This window comes from Corvus moneduloides, chromosome 1 (assembly GCF_009650955.1).
Source record: "Corvus moneduloides isolate bCorMon1 chromosome 1, bCorMon1.pri, whole genome shotgun sequence".
Taxonomy (NCBI): Eukaryota; Metazoa; Chordata; class Aves; order Passeriformes; family Corvidae; genus Corvus; species Corvus moneduloides.
The window spans coordinates 91,046,377-91,070,230 of NC_045476.1; the positions used below are offsets into that span (position 1 = coordinate 91,046,377).

The following is a 23,854-nucleotide window of genomic DNA, read 5'->3' on the forward strand; positions in this document are numbered from 1 at the left end:
TTCTATGGCACAGTGCCCTGGACTGGCTTTTTCTTACTTATCTGCCGTCCATTTTCCCATTTTGAAGGATTTGTTTATATTTTCTTTTGCTCACTAGAAGTTGAGAAAGTAATATATGGAGAGGTAGGGTGTTTGGTGTTGTTTTTTATTATTTTTTTTTATTTGGGGATTGGTTTAGGTTGTTTTACTGATGCCTTTTCTTGGTCTTAAAATCAAGAGTCATACACGGTTAGAAGGGGAAAAGGGATTTTACCTTGGTATTTATTTTAAGGATCCTTAGGTGCACACGTCCAGGTCATATGCATCGAGATGCACCCTGCTGAGTATGCCCCAAAAGATCGGGTATAACATTATAGGTTTTACTAATTAGCATATCTATCAAAGATTCCCCAATGAGAGGCTTGAATGAGCCCCCCTCCCCAAGGAGCCTTCCCCTGGATGTTTCTACCTTAGTTTACAGAATGTGTTCTGGAGAGGACCTTGGGGTCTGGGGCACACTGATCCCTAACTACGAAGCTTCTAAAATGTTTGGTCTCCTAGCTGAACAAACAAGTCCAAGAATGTAGGCAAAAAGCACTAGGAATACAGAAGTTGTAAAAAAGGTATAACAGGGGTATAAAAGAAAAGGCAAAAAATCTTCATGGCATCATTTCAAATAAAGACTTGCCCATAGACAGCTACCCTCTTTGCTTTTAGGTAGTGCATGCTAAGGAAAGGAAACCAAAGGCTGAAGTGTTTTCTGCTGTCTCATGTGCCTCTCACTGCTTTTGATGTGTCCTTGGAAATAGTTTTATGAATGAAGAGGCATGATCCTCTGTATGAGAACGCTTTACGGGAAAACTTGAATGCTGTCTCAAAACTGAAACAAAAGTGTTTTGCATCTGATTCTGTGGGAATTGCTTGTGCTACATCCCAGAGTGAGCAAGCCTGGTCTTTTGTCTCCAAAATGAAATGTAGCGCCTCATTCATGTTCCAGGTGGGCTCAATTTGTTAAGTTGCCTGAAAAAGGGATGCTAGTAGTTAACTTTTACCATAAATATTTTTTTTCCTGTTATTTCAGGACAGCAATACCCCATGCCGCTGAAACAACCAGAGAAGAGCCCAGTTCCCCCAACATCCCAGATTCTGGGTCTCAGTGACATTTTAAAAGCTCCCCATGAAGTGCCACTGTCTGGGTGCCGCAGAAGGTGGCTCAAAGAGACTGATTCAGCCTATGTGAGGCTGGCAAAGCAAGGAGACCAACCTGGTGAGGAGCATTTGTCTTGCTTCTTTGGTTTTCCTTTGTTTTCTTTGGCTTTGCTTGACTGTGGTGTGAAGTGCTTGTAGATGCTACAGAGGAATCCTCTGGACTTTTGAAATTAACCCGTGGGAAAAAAGAAGAGATGAGAATGTGATGTAAGAGGTCACCTTTTCAAGACATCCTTGCAGTCTATTGTGTGTAGGTACCCTTTAGCAAAATGTGTGGTCTTGCCCTGTGTTTCATCAAAGCAGCTGATGACCATCTGGCTGCATTTGAGTTAGGTCTCTATAGTTTATGCTTGGGCTATTTAAGTAGCAGTCTGGTGAAAATAATTTCACAAAAAAACTCATCACAAAAACTTGGTAAATGTTTATAAAGTATTACTTTGTGATGGCACTCAACTTGTTACAGCGCTGTACATATTCTGTTCTTGTACCAGGGGAATGTGTGGTTTTCTTATTTCCTTTATCAAAGAGGGCAGCCTGAGGAACTTGAGCAGATGGCTTGCATGCACGCTTAGAGCAGAGCAACAAATCCAGAAATATGAATTAACCAAGCAGTGGAAACATGTCAAAGCATTTAGAGCAAGACAAGCAAGGTCCAAGTGGAACAGAATGCTGCAAGCTTCGTACTCTCTTCATGCTCTCTTTGTACTTCAGTAATGCTCTTTACTGAAGAAAGCAAGCATTTCTTCCTGACAAAACAGCAATCTGAAAACAAAGGTAGTGCTTTCACAACTAGGTAAGAAGTCAGAAGAGTACTGACTCTTGTCTTTTCTCTCCAGACCTACTGAAGCACTACACTCATGTGGTGACGAAGTGCCCTCCAGCAGCATATGCTGCACCTGACTGGTACTCACACTGTGCCAATCCCGCAGCGATTGAGGAGCCACGGTAAGACTGCTGAGGCCCAGCACATCTTGGCCTCTCTCTTCACCTATTAACATTTCAGAATGCTTCTGTACTAAAGTGCAGGATTTGTATACCTTGTACAAACACACGTTAAATCTTTGCCTACAGGAGCTGTGTTTCCTCTCTACCAGATTATATAGTTCACAGAGAGTTTAAGGATGACGACCATCATGGTAACAGTTACGAGGCAAGAAGAGGGCCTTTTGAAATTGATACAAAAAGTGTTTGGCAGCAGGATGCTGAGGACAAAGAAAACACAAAGAAAAAGAAGGTAGGATGGAGAGGCACCCTGTGACTATGCTCTGTTTGTAGAGCTTGTGAACACATCTCTGTCTGGGCCTGTTGCCTCTTACAGGAGGGAAGCTGTAATCCATGTGAGTTTCTGTATTCCAGAATAAATTTTTATACTGCAGTTAGAGAACAAGAAGAAAGCCATGTTTTCTTAAGTGCTGCAGGTGTAGCATAAGAACCGGAAATGCTGTTTCCCATCACATTATATGGTAGATATACTTAAGTGTAAATAAAAAGCAGTAGTTAGTTTCCATCTTCTTATGCTTTATTTCCCCTGCAATTCATTCTTGGTGAAGAGACATCTTGTTTAGTAATCTTGGATGAGGAAGAAAGAAGATAAGAACAGAAGACTATTCTGAAAAAGACATTTAATTTAATTTAAAATGCAAGTGAGCTCCCAAAAACACTGTGCTAGCTGTCTTTGAATGAGAGATATATCCAAGACAAAGTAAGTATAGCACAAGCTATGCCCAAAATGAACTTTTCTGTACTGACATTGGTGTTTCATCTTGGAAAACTCTGCTATCCACCCTCTTTTATCCTCCCTGCCCCTGCCCAATTTAGATGCTGAAGCCTTATGTTTTTAAAATATTCTTTGTAATCTCAGTTGCCACGTATACCATAAGCCTTTGGGGTATACCTGGAAAGGCATTTGATGTACTTGAGCACTAGTACCTCCCTGCTTGAACAGAAGGGCAGATGTTGGACATTTTAGGAAAAAAGTCCTCAGCCTTTGCTGAGATGAGTAACTAGAGCAACTTCAGAATGATGTCTAAATGGGAACACCTCATTACTGAATAGGCTCTGGAATGTTTACTTAATCTGGGGCAACAGGCAAACAAGCAACAGGTGTTTAAACTGTAATTTGTCTGATGCTTGTAGGTGAAGCTTTTTTTTTAAATCATAGATTTAAGGCACTGAAAAGAAAAACTTGACTTGCTGCAGTGCCACTTGAAGGAATTGAACTAGGACATAGAGGAAGTACTGTTCCTCACTCCCTTACTTAAGAATCAATTATGTTCAATGCTCTAAGAGTCAAACTTAACTTTGGTAACAGTAATTCAAGTCCACGTGCTGACTTGTAAAGTGAGACTGAGGTCCATTTCACTTTTGAGTCGCTTCATTCAGTCATATATCTGAAAGTTTCCATGTGCTTTATTTATCACTAAATACAAAGTGAATATATGCTACATATTTAGCTCAGATTGCAAATATGCTGAGGCCCTCATATATAATTGACACTATTCTCCTGGAAGTTGAAGTTAAGTTGTGTCTAAGGTTCTAAATCTACCAAGTCTTTTTCTATAAGATTAGGTGCCTGAGAAGGCAGATTCTGCTAGATTTAGCTCTACCTCCATACCACCATCTCTCATTTGGCTGTGCTTCACAGTATCTTTGTTGTACGCTGAAAAGCATATCACGTATCTTGAAATGTCACTTGGTGCTTCTTTCCCAGCTACTTCTTGTATATCCTCTTTTGAGAAATTTCTGTCCCATGCTCTAAGAGTACTTTCCCAAAGAGTCTTCCAGGTGAAACAATAGAACTAGTCCTACCAAAAAGTCTCAATTTTAGTTTTTCACCGTACATCTTGTATGTTGAAAGGTAAGAATAATGTATTCCAAAACACCACAGGCAAATTTCTAAGGAATATTCAATTTATTTATTTGACTACATGATGATACTGCAGCAGCAAACTACCTCAAGTATTTCTGGTAGTATGAGACTGAATGTATTGAAAATATTTTTCAGTCCGGTGTGACTAAGTAGTTATTCAGAAGAGAGATGCATGATGCAATTGTGGAGCTAAATCCCAAAGTGCGCCCTTAGGAGCAAATGCAAAACCATTAACCTCTAAGGGTACCTCTTCTGCTTAGTTTGGAAAACATTGTTCCCAAGTGGGCCCTTGCTCTGGAGGTTTAAGCTTTTATGCTGCTTTGTTCTGAAGTATTAAAATTGCCACTGTTTCTTGTGGTTATTGTTGCGTAGAGGAGGACTGGAGATCTGGGGGACCATTGCATGGTTCTCCATGCCTCAGGATGGATCCTGTAGTTCCTCCCTAATGCCTTAATCACAGCAATAAGTCTTATTCTTCTGGGAATTTAGAAGATCAGCAAAGAGTGTTAGTGCATGAAGGATTTAGCTTTTGTGCTCATGGCAAAGTGATGGACTTCTGGCCCAGGGAGAAGCAGCCCATGGGAATCTCACAAGCCTTAATAAGATGAAGTCCGAGGTCCTGCACCTGTGTTGGGACAAGCCCTGTTATCAACACAGGCTGGGGGATGAACAGATGGAGAGCAGCCCTCCAGAGAGGGACTTGGGGGTGCTGGTGGAGGAGAGGCTGGACATGACCCAGCACTGTGCACTCACAGCCCAGAAAGCCAAACGTGTCCTGGGCTGCATCCAAAGCAGCGTGGGCAGCAGGGTGAGGGAGGGGATTCTGCCCCTCTGCTCTGCTCTGGTGAGACCCCACCTGCAGTGCTGCATCCAGCTCTGGGGTCCCAGCACAGGGAGGACATAGACCTGTTGGAGAAGTCCAGAGGAGGGACACCAAGATGATCAGAGGGATGGAGCACCTCTTCTGTGAGTAAAGGCTGAGAGAATTGGGATTGTTCAGCCTGGAGAAGAGAAGGCTTTGGGGTGACCTAACTGTGACATTCCAGTACCCAAGGGACCCTGCAAGAAAGATGGAGAGAGACTGTTTAAAAGGGCATGTAGTGACAGGACAAGGGGAATGTATTCAAACTGAGAGTAGGTTTAGATTAGATATTAGGAAAAAAAATCTTTACTGTAAGAGTGGTGAGGCACTGGAACAGGTTGCCCATGGAAATTGTGGATGTCCCATCCCTGGAAGTGTTCAAGGCCAGGCTGGATGGGGCTTTGAGCAACCTGGTCTAGTGGAAGGTATCCCTGCCCATGGCAGGGTAGTTGGAGCTAGATGATCTTTTAGGACCCTTCAACCCAAACCATTCTGTGATTCTGTGATCCTTTTGCCTGTGCATCTTGTGGCCCAACTGGGTTGGGTTGAAAAAGCTGTAACTTTAAGAAGAAGGGAGGCCTGTATGGGTGAAAGGTCAGTTGGAGATGTCATCAGGGTTTGCATCAGCGTTTGGCAATATCCCTGCAGCACCAGTAAGATTACCTCTTCATCTCCAAAGTCCTCTCTTTCAGACACTTGCCTGAAGTGTCTGTGTATATGTACTTAGGTATGTATGTGCTGTTGCAAAAGGATTTCTCATCTGAGGTCAGGATGAGAGAGATTTGAAATGTAATCTAGAATTTTGTCCTTGATCACACAGGAGCCAGGATTTCATCTGGAGGCTTTTATCTTTCCATGCTGGCTGCAGATACCCATTTTTCTTCATATACCAGCCAGACACAATATATGTTCTATTTCACGTTTCTTGAATACAAGATTAATAAATGTGTATTTATAGTAAATGTAGTAATTTCTAGAGTATGTTGTTGCCGTCTCTTCACAAAGGGAGAAAACCTTTGAACATGCCATGTGTAGTTTGTTTTATCTGAGAAAACTGATGGCTACTGTTGCAGTGGGGATCCTGCAACACGCATATATCAAACCAGGAGTCCCGTGGAAAGGAAATATATATGGACAGACAGATTCTTGCTAGCTGTTTCAGAGATGTTTATTTCTCCAGCCGCATGGCCGGAGCTCTGCCCAGGAACTGCTACAGTCACGGGACCAAGGGTCCTTCTGCCCGCGCAGGGAACACAAACCAACCCATGGGAACGAGGCTGAGCAGGGGCAGGGAAGCCCCGTGTCTGTGCCCTCAGGGCCCCTCTCCCAGGGATACATGGCAGGGGAGGGACCCCAACACCTCACCCATTTTATTTTTATAAAAGGAGAATGAAAACAACTGGATAAACATAACAAGAACAGTTTCAAAACAAAACAAGCCACCCTCCTGAGTCTTTAAATGTCCAAACAGATTCTGTGGAACATCTTAGGGCTGACAGAAGGGAGACAGAACTCTCTGAGCATGCTTTGTGGGGAAACTGAGGCAGGAGAGGGTTTAATTTCTTCCCTTCCCCTTTTCATCCCCCACTCGGCATTGGAAAGGGATTTTTGGGGAAACAATTGGCAAAATCATGGTTTTGTGAGGGAAACCATGGGTGAAAAAACGGATTGGGAATACACTGGGGGTAATAGGACATAGGGTAAAAGGGAAAGGTGGGATTAGGAAAGGGAGACTGTAGGGGGGGCTTACAATGGAGATACTGTCTAACATGACTACGATTTTTTGCATATATACTGCCTTTTACAGGAACACCATCAGGCCCAGTGACCTGCGATGCTTCTAACCCTTTTCTACCTCGTATAATTTTGAATTCTACCACCTCTCCATCTCCCAAGCTTGGGATGCATTTTTCAGGGTTATTCTTTTTAATAGCAGTTCTATGCACGAATATGTCTTGCTGGTTGTCACACCTTGTTATAAAACCATAATTTTGCTTAACATTATACCATTTTACTATCCCTAAGGTCTTAGTTACTATGATCTTTTCCTTTTTCCGAGTGGCTGCTGTTTTCTGTCTCGCTGCATCTTTGCTCTCTCCTTCGGTCGCTCCCGTGTTGGAATTGTCGGGGCTGCTGGTGCCTGCGCGCTCTTCCCGGGGTCGCGTTCGGGGCTGCGCGGGCCGGGCCAGGCCGCGCCGCTCAGTTCTCCGTGCGTCGCCTCCTCTGGTCGCAGCTTCGCTGCCGATGCCGGGCGCTGCACCCACGTCTCGGCCGGGCCCCCGAGTGATGACCCCCCCGCGCCCTGCTCCAGCGCGTGTTTCGGCTGGGCGCGGCTCCGCTCCACCGCCACTGCCGCCGCCCGCGCGCCTCCCCTCTCAGTCGGGCGTTCACGGGGCTCGCTCCACCACGCGCTGCGCGGGGCCGGGCGGGCACCGCCGGGTCCCGCCGCGCCTCGCTCCACCACCGACACTGCGGCTCGCGTGGCTGGCTGCTAAATAGAGGCTTGTCAAAGGGAAAAAGCCCCCTCAGCTGTAATCATTGGAGTGTAGTGGCACAAGAGTCTGCTTTTAATTCTGAATTTGCCCAGGAAAGTAACAAATAGCACTTGAATGGATTGCAGGTGCCCTCCAAAACCAAATTCTGATCTGTTCCCTGGCTACTCTTGTCATCAATTAGTTTACTTGAATAGTAGGGAACGTTTTGGTCCCTGCAGTTTATGCTAGCCTCTCATTTAATGCCAAGAAAGACATTTGAAACAATGCTCTTGCTCACAGCCTTCAAGACTTTTCTCTTTGCCTTTCCTTTCCCCTTTCTTTTTATTGACTTTATTTTGGAGAGTTTGACCCTTTTTCTGTTTCTAGTCAAAATCTCCCTAGCTTCTGCTTTCCCCTTGCCCTTTAATTAACTCTTTAATTACTAGACATCCTTTCCTGGTGCTTTTTTCAGTGCCTAGAGGAAAGTCTCATCTCTTTCAAGCTGAAATCCATGTATCCTGACTATCAAATTGAGCTGTGTTTCTGTATTGCCCTGCGTGCCATCCTGCCTTCAGCATGTGACAAATGTCACCTTTTGTCAGTTGAAACTGCAGGTAATTGTGTCCTGGGTCTGAAACTTCCATTGCATGTCAGGTCTGAAGTGGTCCAGTCTAGAATAGAAGACAGCGCTATCATTTTTGCACAATAGGATGGCATTTTTGAAATGTAAAGCACAAATACACTGCTTCAGCAAATAGTGTGAACAAATGTGAAAAGCAGTTCTAAGCAGCTAATGTGGTTTTTAACCTCCAGGTTGGACAAAGACCCTCCTTTTCATCTCACACACCTGCCTCTGCATGCCCTTGCTAGTATCATCTCTTCTTCTTTGACATGTCCCAGTCTGACTCCACTGAAGTCTGTAGGGGTTTTGGCACTGACTTTACACATGTGTTTGTATTAACATCCTGCCTCAGAATCAGTACAACTGCCTGTCCTAAGCTTCGCTTTCTTCCAGATAATGAGAAAATTTGCAGTCTCCGAACATTCAGATGTGCTTTTTTTTAGTGGCTTCTTAATTAGTTCATTGATTAGATGTATTCAAAGGCCATCATACTTTGTTTGCTCTTTCCTTACTCAGTGTGCACAGGCTCCTTGGTGTATTTACATTTCGGAATCTTCTCCTTATAGGGTTGTCAAGGGAGTTTTGTAGTGTCTGAAATCCAAGTGTGACTGCTGTTGATGCATCTAATTTTTGCACTTCACAGTTTTTTGCTCTGTTAATTGTATTGCTGTAGTTATGTCCACATAGGTGGGAAGTATTTTTGCCCTTAATGTACTTTTACAGAGCAATACATTTCACTTTTAGTTACCCTGTCCTGATTCTTTTTCTAAATAACCTGCAACTAATAATCTCTTATAAACTCTAACCTCCATGGGGCACTCTCTTATGTTGCATGTTTAAAAAAGAAAATGGTCAAGTAACATGTAGGTTCTAATTAAAAGGATATATTAGTACAACACTAAAAAATTGTCAATAAGCTTTGAAAATTTTGTGCTATGTTCAGGACTTCCGCCTTGTCCCCTTTTCTTCGTGCAATGAAGGAAGCTGTAAGTAGTCTTTAAAGATGTTTTGTTTTTTTAACTCGTAATTTCTTAACAACTCTTAGTGAAAAATATCTGGGAGTTGTTGAGGATATTTAATTTCATGCTTGTTGACCCTTTAGTAGCTGTTGATTTTGATCAAAGTTAAAATAAAGAGCTTTTATATGTGTTGCTCATGTTTTTCCGCTACTTTTTGGTTTTCCCACTTTCAGTTCTGGAGCGTGTGATGTCATTTCCCTGGTTTTCTAGGTGGCATCTTTCAGTCCTTTAGTCAACACTGAGTTTCTTTACCTGTCATAGGACAGGAAAGATGGTAAAAGTAAAATATATTTTTCTGCTATAAGCTTCCCCCAATATATATGTATTTGTTTGAATTTTAAACCTCTAATTAATTTACACACAATGGTTTTCTTATAATACAGGATGTTTTATTCTTTTTATTAAAAAACAAAACCCAAACAAACTAAAAAAGAAGTGGCAATTAAACCATAAGTTAAGATTTCAAGTCCTCCTGACTTTAGTAAGACTGGTCTGTTTTCATATTCTGCATACAGAGAAATGGACCGAGATGAGAGGTTGTAATGGGTAAGTTTCAATTTGAAGCTTAATTTTGGGTAGAAGTGTACTGTGAAGGAAGACTTGTGTGGAGCACATTGTGGAGAGAGCAAACAGCTAATCTCATGTAGAATAACCAAGGGGCTGCTTTATCTTTTGTTATTCCTCTATAATCCATTACTATTACTTACGGAAATAATGTAGGTAAGACATTGAAATTTGAACACATTTAGGCCTTTAATATCACCCTCACTTTTGAAGGCTATGCTATCACATAATCTTCTTGGTTATTTTTTTCATAACTCCTTTTTTTTAAGCTTTCTCTAACACAGGTAAAGCTCCCACCTATAAGCCCTAAATATCCAAGCAGAATGCCGACTATTCCTACAAACAAGGAATTTAGTGGAGCAAATAAGATTTCCTTCCCACCTGTGTAAGTAGTACACTTAGGAAAACCATTAAACATCTAAGCCTGCAACTATTCGTGCGTATATGTAAAATTGCTCCTTGTGAAATTGCAGGAATTAGTGGATATGTGTATGGAGATTGTAGATCTTTATTGCTGCTAAACTTGCTATCATGTGTCATGCTAAAATAGTTTTAAAAGCATCTAAAGCAACTAAAATAACGGTACTTTAATTCGTATAAGAAAGTTATTTAATATAACTTTGCATTAGGAAAACTAAGCATAGAGTTGCATGTCTTCATGTAGCAGACTTTTATGGTATTCTAAATTGTCTGGGTTTTTTCTTATTGCCAGTGAACAGGTGAAAATGATAATCTACATTGTTAGTTCTGTAGATGTAGGTTACAGAGACACAAGTAGGACTGACCCATTAAGGAAAGATGTAAACTGTAGCCTGTGTAAGGTCAGACACAGTAAAAGTACTGTAATGAACACCTGGAAGAGGTGTTTTAAGCAAATTTTTATGTCATGTCGGATGTGATGTAATCACATCATCAGCTGTGTGCACAGCTGAGTTGTTTCTGAATACTTTGTCTTAGAAATTTATTGCTCAGTCATCAGTAATCCCAGTATGTTTTAGAACTATGTTAATGCTGCCAAATAAGTAAGTACACTGTCAAATGAATTAAAGAGAAAATTTGTGACAAAATTTCACTTTTGTGCACCACAGAATGAGTACTCTCAGCCTTTTTTACTTGCATATTCTTTGTGGGATTTCCCTTTTGCACTTTTTGTCTTTAAGACCAGAACTGTGTAAGTATTATACACGTAAAATTCCAATGAAAGAGATGGCTCTTCTCATGTAAATGTACACGGTACTAAATAAGGCATAGTTGTCTGCTTTTGTTTGTTTGTTTGTTTTTGGTTTTTCTTCTTAGATGATTACATGTAGAATATCTGTTTTCTTATTTATAAATAAATTATAAGGCTATAAATGGTTATATTTGAAAATTAATGTTATAATTAGAAATAAATTATATTATAAAATAATAAAATTTTATTAAAAATAAAATGTTACCCTCAGTCCCCAGTTTTGTTTACTTTTGCTTTTGTTTTCCTTTAATATATTTGTATTTACAGGCCTGCTCAGAGAAAAAGTGAAGCAGTAAACTTTAGCAAATTAATAAGCAATGGCTATGGGACTGACTGGTTTTGGCAGTGTACTGGATGGGAAAGAAAGACTGAAGAAACACCAGAAGTTAGTGAGCACTCCAAAGGTAATGTTATTGAAAGATTTTTTTTTTTAAATGAGCTGGGCTCTCAAGGTAACAGCAGAGGGCAGCCTCAATATTTGTGTGGCTCTCGGAATATGGTGAGACACACTGAATTGTTGTGCTTAGTTTACAATACCCTATGACCAGCTAAAGAAAGGAGTGCTCCTGTTTGTAGGCAGCGAAGGCAGGCACTTTCATGGATTTTTTTCATCTCTACAATTGCAGTAGGCTCTGTTCCAATCCAGGGGCTTCTGTGTTCTGATCCAGGGGCTTCTCTGTGATGTGTTTCTGTAAAATGCTGCAGAGACACAGCCATCCTGCCTAAATTTAAGCAGCCTGTAAAATATTTGTTGCCTTTTTGTTATGAATATTCCTTTGCTGTCACACTTTGCCCTTAATATTTTTCTGAAAACTTCCATCACAAGTGTCATTGATACTTGTCTTTAAGAAATAGACCACTATTCATAGAAATTTGTCAAAATAAGTATATGCACATTGTTGAGGGCAGTGGAACTGCAACAGTTTAAGAGAATAAAGTTATCCAATGTTCACCTATGCTTTCAAACCTTACTTTGTCATGCACAATAGCAATAGCTAGGAAAGACATCACTTGAAAACACTTTAATATAATGGTTAAAGGGTGGGAAAATTCCCCTTCTGTCAAAGACCTTTTGCTTTGGTAACTGTGGTGGCTATATCAGTTTTCTATAGCAATCTTTGGAAATGCTATTGGATCTCCCATTGCATGCACCAGATTTTTTTTTATTTGTATCAGGGAATCCTTTTGTATACACTGGGAATTGTCATGATTCCCTTGACCTTGATATTTTAATGTATGAAAATCTTAGAGGCCAGACATTTTAATTTATCTGACGCTTCACCTCTGTCTGAATTCATCTTTGTGTCTCCCATTAATGTATCTACAGTAATTTTTTTTTTTTTTTGGTGTGCAAAACCTCTTCTTCCAGGTGATTATCAGAAGAAAACAATGAACTAGAGGTTGTGGGGTTTTATTCAGAAGAAAAAATGCCATAAAACTGGGGCATGAAGCCAGATCTTGGTCTGGATCTGAAAAAGAATGCGTAACCTTAGAAGCCACTCTTGAAGCTAACTTAAGTATCCAAGCTCTGACCATGCAGAGGATGCTGCTTTGCGACGCTCAGTGACCCAACAATTCAGCTGTGTAGTCTAAAAGTGCTCCTCCTCAGCATGAAAGGAAACCTTGAATATTCTTCTTTTCAGATTCTATTTAAATTTCTTGTGTGCTGACATTTTTATTTCCCATTACTGTGAGTAAAATTAAAGGATTTGGGATTTCAAAATCCCAATTTCATTAATTTGGTGATAGTTGATTTCTTTAATGTGTGTGCCTCTAATGAGACATTTGAGATATTCAGAAAACCTGAAGATTTTTCAGAGTAATCATGAAATTGGTTTGGTTATACCACTTAGGCAATAGAGAAAACAAGTAAAGGTGCAGCGTAAAGGCTGCTGAAAAGTCAGTGTGCTGCACAGATTGATTTATAGATACATCTAATTCTTGACTTGCTTTTCTTTTTCAAATTTTCCCATAACATGACAGCTGCTTTGCTTCTATTGCCTTTGTTTGCAATCATAGCTATTCTGATTGAGATTGGTTCTGTATCTCAGTGTAAAAGGAGATTGCTTTTAATGCTCTTAACAATGTGGTTTCATTCAGATGTGTACCTTCATTCAGTTTTGACCTTGTCCTTTTCATTCTGCCAGGTGATTGTGGAAGGTAGTGTTTTTACTTTTTTCCCACTTGTATAATTTTGTCTGTTCATCCAAAGCAATTGGCAGCATGAGCACCTTGCAGCTCCCTTTTGAGACGGAGCTTTCTCTGTTCTCACTTGCACAGAATAAGTCCTAGACACATCAGGCAGGAGATACAACCCATTCCATATGTAAATCTATAATCCCTTTGTTTTGGGATATAGATTTGTATCATACTGCAAATTTCTTAGGTAGCTTTTTATCTTTTTAATTCAAAATTAAAAGTACTGGAATTTATATGCATTTTGACATGAGGGAGAAACCAAAAATTTTAGCTGACCTTTTTATTCTTATGGTTGAAGTTATTCTGTAAGCTTTAATCTTTTTTTTTCTATTGCAGATTCAGAAGGATCTGAAACACCACCTGGAAGCAGTGAGTTAAAGCCACCATTTCAGAGATCTAATAAGTAACTTGAAAGATGGTTGGGGAAACTAAAGCCTTGTATTGCTTATATAGTCCACTATTTACATGTTGGCTAGATTATTTTTGTAATTTAACTCAGCCCTGATTGAGAAGTTTGTGAGATGGATGAACTTCACTGGGCTTGATTACAGAAAATTTTAAAGAACAGGCAACAGCTGTCGGTGCTTAGTCCTAGATTTTCCTTAATATAATAAACAAAATAAAGCAAAACTGAGGTTTTCTCCTGCACAAGACTCATGCTGCTTTGCTGTTCTCAAACAGGGTTACCATATTGCTGCTGACTTGGCTAGACACAGGCATGCTATCAATGTGTCCAAATCAGCAAGTTTCTTCAGTTAAGTACAGCTGTACTCATGAGCTGTGCCACAAAGAAAGGTGGAGGGGAACTGTGTGGTATGGGATGAAATGTAAATAGTAAGAATTGAACTGGTGTGGATACTTGCAGTAAAAAACTCAAGCCTTCACTGAAAAGACTGCTTCTTTATGCCAAAAGCTCATTTATTTAGGCCAGATATTCAGCTTTCTATGACACTTCTCGTGCTATGCTTGCTGCACAAGAACTAGTTGATCAGTCATAGTGTTCAACCACATAATTAAAGACCTGGTGGCATTTCCTGTTATAGTCTTGTTGTATAGAAGCTGAATTGTTGGTTAAACAGCTACATGGGCTCAGCTATCTATTGTGTCCACACTTTCAGCTGTTAAATAAAAAAATTATCTATCCTGAATTCTTGACCGCAACAAAAATTTAATATGCCAGATTACTGTGTTTATTCATACCAGCAAAAGTTTGTACTTTGAAATAGCAACGTATGGAAGTTGTACTTTAATATTTTGAAAAAGTTAACATACACTGATATTTCAACAGTTGCTATTTTATCTACTTGGTTTAAGATATATCTGTGAAATCTTATTAATAATTAAATATTGATTATAAAGTCCACTAGAAAGTGGATGCAATTTCATTACTATGTTTTTTGCTGATACTATGAAAAGTGAACTGGTAATTTTAGAATTTCCTCTTCAGATTGCATTCAATGCATTTTACACCTTTGAATCCAAGTCCTTAAAATTCTAAAATTTGTTACTAAATGTAGATTTATTTGAACAGAATGTTTAGAGGATTTGGTTTAATACTGCTCTTCTTTAGAACTTTGATGTAAAAATTGATTAGAAATAGGTAAACCATTACTAATCTGAACCCTCACAATTTTCAGCAAACATTTGCAGAAATTTTGCTATTGATGTTGTTAGACTCAGCACCTGAGTCCATCTTTTCTGTCCTTTCTTTTGAACAATTCAACTAAGTTGTATTTAAAAAAAAAAAAAGGCTAAAACATATGCAAATGCTTAAATGTACAGTTATTGGCTAGTCAGAAATTTTTTCTAAGTATAAAAAAGCTTACATCAAGCTGTAACTGTAGGAGTGAGATTACTTACCTTGTATCTGTCTTCACTTACAATTTGTGTTGTGGATTATGTCCAGATACATTGAAACCATTCATTTTGCTGTGAAGGCAGAGCTTTTGGGGAAAACCAGTTTTCTAGGCTAGCGCATCAGGGGATGCCGGAGTTGGAGCTCGTAGCATTAAAACCTGACCAGTTGTGGTGAGTTGACTTTGACTGGACACCAGGTGCCCGCCAAGCCTCTCTATCACTCCCCTTCCCAGAAGGACAGGGAAGAGAAAATAAGGTAGAAAACAACTCATGGGAGTGACTCCAGTGAAGGGCAACCAAGCTGGTGAACGAACGTTCTAGAGAGCAACCCCTTTGAGGGGTGGCTGAGGGAGCTGGAGTTGTTTAGCCTGCAGAAAAGGAGGCTCAGGGGTGACCTTATCACTCTCTACAACTGTCTGAAACAAGGGTGTAGCCAGGTGGGGGTTGGTCTCTTCTCCCAGCCAACCAGCGACAGAATGAGAGGAAACAGCCTTAAGCTGTGCCAGGGGAGATTCAAGTTGGACATCAGGAAGAATTTCTTCACTGAAAGGGTAGTTAAGCACTGGAATTGGCTTTCCAGGGAAGTAGTGGAGTCACCATCCTTGGAAACATTCAAGAAACAACCTGTACATGACAGCGCTATGGTTTAGTTGACAAGGTGGTGTTCAGTTGAAGGTTGGACTTGATGATCTTGGTGGTCTTTTCCAACCTAAATGATTGCCATTAATGTGTAGTCAGCTTTCCTTAGTCAAGCCAAGGAGATGTTTGATCTGCACTGTTGATCAACTGAGTCTGAATGGATCACAGTTTGAACACTGTGAGTTAGAATATTAACAGGCTGAGATTTCTCTTCACAAGAGCAGGGGGGTGATCCTGGAATCTGTTTGTGCATTCAGAATAACAGAGCTGCAGCAGACACATAACTTGCCTGTTCCCCAAGGGACATGGAGTCAAAGTGGTGTAACAAATCAAAAAGCTCCAGCTGAACCCAAGGATGGAAGTGTGCTGCTTCAATTCACCTTATCCCAGTAATCACGTTGTTCTATTTACTTCTGAGTCAATGCAGTCATGCAGCTGGCAGTTTTCAAAGTCATCAGCAGTTCCATGTAAAAGCAGTGGAAGCTTCTGGTTTTCCATTTCTGTTTTTCAGAGAAATGCCAAAGTCAAAAGCTGGGTGCTTATTACAAAATCTAGCCTTATTGTTTTAAATGCTGAAACATTAGTTTCATTGTCTTGTGCTCTATTTCTGCCCTGAATGCCTTTAAGTAGTGAGATGATTTTTTTTTTCTGAATACTGATTGCTTTGCAGGCCCAAAGATAAAACAAAAGTGCAGTTACATTTTATGAATTGCGTCCAAGTATACTGAGTATGTGAATGTTTCTAAAAGAGAATTCTGGATAAAGATTTAACAATAACTTGGCGGTTTAGTGACCAAAGGATAATTTTCCTTTTATATACAAGCATTTCACTGTAGTGAAGTCTAATATATACCTAATATATGTCTAATATATAATTCTAACCACTTCTATCTTTTTGGACTGGACTAAAATATAAACATGGTTTCTTCTCTGAAGATAATTTTTCAGGATGTAGTTACATATTATGCTGTAGTCTGGGAGAAAAAAGCTAGAAATAGAAATATAGAAGTTCAGTCTTAGCACATTTTCTCCTTCTATTAATAGTTGTAATGATTCAAAACATCCAGAATAACTGAAGAATCAAAATGCAAGTGGGTAAAACAGCTGCACTGAATTATTTGACCAATTGACTGTAAAAATGTTTTATGGTAAGCAGAAGGGAGAATATGTTTGCTTACGACAGACAGCCTTATTCTCCATAGCTCAGATTTTCAGCCATGCAATAGAAAAACCTGAAAATGGACACCAATTGCATATTGTTGTTATAGCCCCAGTATGTAGCTGTGCATTTTTCACCCTTCTAAACAACATTAATATCCTTCCCACTGAAATACAAAATGGAAAGAAAACCCAAACGCTACAAAACCGGGAAGCTAAAAGGACATTTAAATTTTGCTAGTGATAACTGAGAGCAAAGGTTACTACCAATTATTAGATACATAGAAATGCATAATTTATTGAACATTTCAGACAAGGTTACAATAGTAACCTTATTATTTACAAAAAAGCAATTTACACTGATTATTCTCTTAACATATAGCTGAATAGAAAACCTCCTGAAAGCCCAAGCAGACTTTTCAGTGGACCCTGAGATGAAGGAGTAGGTAATACTCCTGTTTAAAGGAAAACTTTCTTCCACAGAATTAAACACTCTTCCAAGGTGCTTGTTCAATACTATAGCTTGGAAGTCTTGACAAATATTTAAGGAACAGGAAAATGGAAGATGGATTAGGAGGCTATCTTTCTGTTTCACCCATTGGAAATCTAAACAAGCTGAACAGGTGACATTTTTCTGAGTTTGTTGAGCAATTCCTCTTGCATGTCGTTCACACCTAGAAATGCATCGGTGCAAGGGATTTCTCTCTCTTATATTCCCATACAAAGTCCTTTGGTGTGAGACAGGATATGAATGAATGTTAGTCTAAATGCCCAATGAATGATTTTGTAATAAATACGTCTCAGTAATGCCTTGTGCCTAATGTGTTTACTGTCCTGAGGCACAGAAAGTTCTCTACCAAGAAGGTTTTAGTTGCTTTGTCTCCCAAGTATTCCCTACTATGACAAACTACAGTGTGGTTTTGGTGCGAAAAATTATTTTTAAAAGAATATTGCAGGATTGTGGGTTTGATGTTTTCAGTTACTGTATGAAAGATGTTAAATTTACTCTTCCAGTAGCCGAAGCCATCTCTGCTCTTTTCTCGCACCGTGTTTGCCGTGCCCAAATGCCCATAAGAGCGGCCACACGGTGTGCGCGCACCGACACACACAAGGGCAGACATAGGCACCGACCCGACTCCGCCCTCCTCGGCGTGCCGACACCTGCGTGTGTATCTGTATCTGTAGATCTGTATCTGTATCTGTATCTCCACGATAAGGTCCTCCCGAGCGCCCGTGCCCTGGCAGCAGCTGTCCCGCCGAGCGCCCCGTGCTTCCCGCAGGCCCGGCTGCGTGGCTGCCGCTCCCCACGGGCACCGGCATCCCTGCCACAGCCGCGCCCTGTGCCCGCCCCGGAGCGCGGCGCTTCCCGCAGCCTCCCCGGCGCGCAGGGGGTTAACCGGGCCCGGGGCGGGGCGGTGCTGCGGCTGGCGGGAGGCGGCTCGGCCGGGAGCCCGGCAGCCCGCCCGGGAACAGCGAGCGGCTTTCCTGGTTTCCCAGCGGCGGATCCTGCTGACCCCGGTGAGAACCGTGCCCTGCCCATCGCCCCGGCAGCCCGCGGTCCGCTCCCGGCAGGATGGTGGGGTGCCCGCCGTGTCTCCCACCCCCGGTCGCCGGGACCCCGGGCGTGGGAGTGGGCAGGGAAAGGGTGGTGGCGGGGGCAGGCGTCGGTCCGGTCGAGCGCTCGTTTCGGCGGTGCCGCGGCGTCTGGGCGGACGGGGCCGCTTGCTCTGTCTGCGGGGTCGGGGGAGCGCTCCGGCAGCAGCGAGGAGACCAGCAGGATAGTATCAATTTTACAGAGACTTCAGCTTTTCCTGATGACGGATGAACACCGAACAAGAGCTTTTCTCTGCAGAAACCATTGACTGTGAGCTTTCTTCAAAAATGACGGATGGCTGGGGGAAATGAGAGGTGGCAATTATAGTGGATTCTGCATGGTTTCAAAGCACCAGTCTGGGTTTAGATGAGATACTAGGAAGAAATTCTTCACTATGAGGATGCTGAGACACTGAAACAGGTTGCCCAGAGAAGTTGTGGATGCCCTATCCCTGGCAGTGTTAAAGGACAGGCTGGATGGAGCTTTGAGCAACCTAGTCTAGTGGAAGGTGTTCCTGCCCATGGCAGAGGGCTTGGAACGAGGTGATCTTTCATGTCCCTTCAAACCCAAACCATTTTATGATGTGCACACACATTAAAATAGGCCGCACCCTTTCTTGATCTGAGTCCTGCCAGGCGCACATTATTGTTGAGCATCAGTTTTAACTTTGGCTGAGGAAGACTGCAGAAACCTTTGACGTGTCTGTAAAAATTTCCATTTAGTTAGTGTGACAGTTTTGTGGTTTTACATTAACTGGTTGTTTGACAGCTACTACCTGACTGCTGTCAGGGTCTGCCATGGGAAAGCTGCCTTCTGCTTGCTCCTTCCTTCAATTCCTGCCAAGACACCTCCAGCTGGGTGCTCTTGGAGGGGGTACGCTGGACCTTTAGACTGTCAGAACTTTGTTCTCAGGTTTTTGAAGTATATCATCTGTGATTACTTTAGGGGATCACAGAACCAAAACCACTTAAAAATCATGTGGGTGCTTAATACTGTGAACAAGAGCTGTATGAATATCCTTGGTTTATTTGCAGCCATTTTTCTTCTTGCCATATAAAAATCACTTTGCTATTTCTCCTTAACTTCCAACTCCTCTTTACCAGGACTCGTGGCCGTGTAGGGAGAAATGCATTTTTCCTGTAATGAACGTGATATAATGGTGATACCCAGTAGTAGCTGACTGTACTTCATACCACCATAAGGAAGTGTAGTTGATTATAAATGCAACTTTTATACATCATCTCCTTGAGCATAGATGGTTGAATATGTTTAGTGTATCTAATACATGTGAAGTTTGGGTCTATTTAATAAAGGTTAATGTTTTAAATGAAGAAAACTAATTGTCCTTATAAATTTTATTAAATTTCCAGTATTCAGTGGCTTTTAACAGGCAGACCTCTTGTTTATTTTGTTTGGTTCTTCACTTCCTTAGAAATTTACATATGATGTAATTCTGTTGCAGGGCCAATTTCTTTCTGTTTCCTTGTAGTGTAATCCTGTCTCTGTTACAATGTCTGTGCTGTCAGGCCCTTCTTAATGGAGGGTAGAGAAAAACTTTGTGATTCAATACTTCCCATAAGGGCATTCCCAGAAAGTACCAACATCATCATGTAGCCTTAGTCACTTCTGAAAATAATAACAAATTAATCATACTATAATTATAATTCTGCCTTCGGACAGCATGAAAGCCTCAGTGATACATTTGCCTATTTAGATGTAAAGAAGAATGCAGAAAGGAGAAGGTTTTACATATAGGTTAGGGTAATGGATCAGAAAAAAAAGTATTCAGGATAGATGATAAACTGGAGAGCTGTGGCTTTTTGAGGTCATGTTTTAGTTTTGTGTTCCTTGTTTTATACTGGAGAAAGAAGAAGTGCTCTTAAGGTCAGTAGGAGGAGTTTAATGAAGAGGATATTATGAGTAAGATGCTTCCTGGACTCGAGTTTCAGGAGTCTGACAGCTTGAACTGAGCTTTGGAGACCTTCTAGAGCCAAAGGTGGAAGGGGGCTGAAGCTGGTTTGGCAGTCGCTGTTGGTGTGGGAGGTAGGGAAGAAAGAGGGTGAGTTAGTTAGCAATGAGACTTGCCTCTCTGTGGTGCATGGACCTGCTGCTGTTCATACCACAGAACAGAGGTACTGGTGAGGTGGGGGTTGAAAGGGATTGATTTAGGCTTGAGGGCTTTGAAAGTGGTGATGCTCAGCCATAAAAATTGTATATGCTCCTTTTGCTCCTTTTGCTCCAGTTGTAAAAGCTCTAGTGCGGCTGGATTATTTGGGGAATTGAATATTCATGATAGTTATCATCAATACAGAAGGTTTCTCTCTCTCTTAATGCTTCCAGCTTTACAGATGGGACTATTCTGATGAACTTATTTATTTTTTTAAATGTAATTCTAGGTATAAAACATACATGGCTCCTGGTTCCTCGAACGAGAAGAAAACTGATGATGGACAGGCTTCAAAGTAAGATTGAGAAATGAATTATTTTGTCTAAGTTAACACCTAAACTTCCTCCCCAAACTCATTACATGCTCATTTAGTTTAAGATAAGGTTTATGATAATGCCAAGTATCCAACAGCAGCTCTTTTGACAAATGGATGCTTTATTGCTTTACTGCACCTATACAGAGGACTTCACTGGTTAGCCATTTTAACTTCTCTCAACAGTGAATTTTTCGGAGCAGGGTAGTAATTTTATTTATTAATTTATTTTAATCCAATGAGCTGCTGAAATGTTGACTTTGGTTGCTGCTTCAAGAGTTCAAACAAATATTTCAATGTGTTTCTCTAATCCTTGCTTTAAGCTTATTTTACTAAAACCTGCTACTTGCCTGTTTATTCTTAAGAGTCATGTTTTACTTAGACTCTCAGAAGTTGTAGATGCTTTACAACAGCTTTAGGGAAATAAATTTTTTGCTCCTGAGCTTTGCATGCCAAAGATTTTTATCAAGCAAACTTTGCCTCTACTGTAAATCCATGGCATTGGTCCTATGTACACATAACAATATGCTAGTTTTTATTGCTCATGTTACTCTGGGGTCCAAGTCTACAATCAGATGTGCAGATAAGCTGAGGAAGCTGATAACAGCCCCTCACTGTGTTGAGGTGGTGGGTTGGAGAGCGCTGTTGGTGGGGTGTGGGATGAGAAGGGTGGAATATAGCCATTGATGAGGAAGGAGGCTGTGTTTTGGCCAGGCATGAGGACAGGGGTGTTGGCACATACCACATGAATTTCCTTGCACTTTTAATAGAGGCCTCGCCTTTTCACGATTTATTTCCTGGAGAGAAGCTTTTGTTGCCAGTGTTCTCATAAAGGAGGAAATAAATTTTTTTGCTCACCTGAGTATAGATGGTAATATGATGTCAAATCATATTCTGTCCTATTTGTATGTAACAACCACTCCAGTGGACATCAGCACAGCCAGATATTGGGACTGCATTTGTGAATGACCCAGTGAATAAATGTAGAGAGTCCCACAAAACTGAACAGATAAAATTCAGGGGAGGCAGCCTGGAAATTCTGCTAATATGAGCTGGTAAACTCCTAGGTTTTCTACACCTTTCTGATGGGCCATAAACCTGCTCTTTAGCTCTCCCAGAGTCAAACAGGTCTCTTGGAAGGAAGAGCAAAGGAGCCAAAGCCTTTGGTTCCACCTCAGGCAGGATTTGTATAAAGAGAGGCAAATGGGGCCCATGGGAGACGGAAGGGAATTCCTACTGAAGGGATGAATGGACTGGCTGCCTGGGTGGGCAGCTCCTTCATTTGCTGAGGGTGATTGTCTGCAGTGGCCAAGGACAGATAGGGTGGGTTGGGATGACACCTTTTTCCTTGGTTGTGCATGTGTTACTGGATAATTAATGATGTTAGAGAGAGACCATCAAGAACAGAAGCAATTGCTATACTCAGAATATTTGGGTTGTAACTATTTGCTTTGTGAGGAACAATTCAGTGACCTCAGCATGGGCATCTTGGCCACTGTAGGCTTCCTTCATCCTGCACAGGACTGGCAGATAAGGTGTATGGGAAAGCTCTCCCTTTTTGGAGAGGGATTGGAAGGCAGATGAGATAAGCTAAACCATCTAAAATAGTGCTAAACACCTCTGTTGAGGCTTCAGAGTTGTTCCTGAATTGTCCTAATGATTTTTTGCATAAAGTCCAGGTGAACTCTTTTGTTTGTCTCCTCTGACAAAGCAGTTTGAATTTGCTGAGCCATACTGTGCCTGCAGTGATTCTCCATTAAGCTATTAAGTCATCTTGTGTCTGGAAGCTATTTGCTGCTTGATTCCATCTCTCAGAAATTACTTTGAAGTACTGGCCGGTGTTCTGCTTAAGCTTGTGCTTATTGACTAGTCTTTCATACTGGTTTCAACTGAACTTAAGACATCAAGCACAGAAGGCAGACGTTTTATGAATCATTCAGCTTGGTTAGTGAGTCCACTATTGAATTTTCCATGAAGGTGATCCCACAGGCCAAGTAGCTGAGGTTTCCCTCCTTGCCCTGTCATTTCCCATCTCTTCAGACAGATTAATTTTTGTTTTTCTTTTAAGAGGTATCATTTCTTTACAAGAAGCACTTAGGAAGAAATGAATTCTTTTTATCGCTTCGTCTCTTTTCTCTTTTTCTTGAATTTTTTTCCACTTCAGTGGTTTTCTCCTTCCTTCAGATTTCCACTTTCCCCTTTCCTATTTCAGATCCTCTGTATCCTTGTTATCAGTTTTATGCCATAGGGTTTTTTTTCTCCTATCCATATGACAAAGTAAGACAAATTGCCACAATCTAGTTTGTGCTTGTCTATAAAGCCCAAATAATCTCATCCTTCTTGGCTGGCTGATGGAGTTTCAGTCAAAAAGGAGGTCAAGTTTGCTTTTCAGCTTTGCTATGGATTGCCTTTGTAGTAAGGTGGTCTGCTGAATATTCCATGGACCTGCTGCCGTTGTTGTGCTCACCATAAAGACCCACTCTGGTTCACAGCTTTAACACAGTTTAAGATAAAGATTGCACTGTTGCAAGTGCATCCGAACATCCAGGCTTTTCTTCAGCAATTTCATCCTGTGCAATGAATGGAATGTGAAATGTCATATGTGATACTTTATAAGACATAAAGCAGTTATGAAATTTAGGATTTCTTTAATACAATGCACAAGGAAGTAAAATAAGGTAGTGTAGGCATTTGTACATGCGGCATTCCTCAACTTCTGACTGCTTGACTTTGAAGAATTGTTATCTGTTCAGTGTAGGGGTTTGTATATATTCTGTATGTTTCACAATGCTGCTGTCTTGGCAGAGAGAATTTCATTCATCTCTGCAACCCTCACCTGGAGAAAATGAAAGAGGACATCCTGTATCATTTTGCTCTTGGGACTGGTACCCATGATTTTCCAGCATTGTTTGGGGATGTAAAGGTAAGATGCTTTGCTTTGTTCAGCAAGCCTGAGCTTTTCTGCAGAAGGTGAAAGTGTAGCTGTCTTCAGAATAAGACTAGATGTGTCAGCCTACTGGCGACTGAGGAGTGCATGCAAAGGGGGAAGAATTTCGTGGGTTCTTGTCACTTTTAGTATCCAGACAAGCTGGGGATAA

General features: G+C 41.1%; 1 protein-coding gene across 6 annotated transcripts in view; it reads left to right on the forward strand.

Moving 5' to 3' along the window:
* Positions 1–2,011: 2,011 nt before the first annotated feature.
* Positions 2,012–23,854, forward strand: part of UPP1 (uridine phosphorylase 1) — a 28,133-nt gene continuing 6,290 nt past the window's right edge. For 2 of the 6 annotated variants that reach the window (XM_032118383.1, XM_032118416.1), the window contains exons 1-3: positions 18,098–18,200; positions 20,673–20,738; positions 23,562–23,679. In XM_032118383.1, coding sequence (XP_031974274.1) covers positions 20,686–20,738; positions 23,562–23,679 — 171 coding nt within the window. In that variant the 5' untranslated portion in view covers positions 18,098–18,200; positions 20,673–20,685. Of the gene's footprint in view, positions 2,423–13,377; positions 13,398–18,097; positions 18,201–18,236; positions 18,547–18,734; positions 20,273–20,672; positions 20,739–23,561; positions 23,680–23,854 lie in introns of those variants that run through there. The other 4 variants (XM_032118426.1, XM_032118399.1, XM_032118408.1 and 1 more) reach the window with 4 other exon arrangements.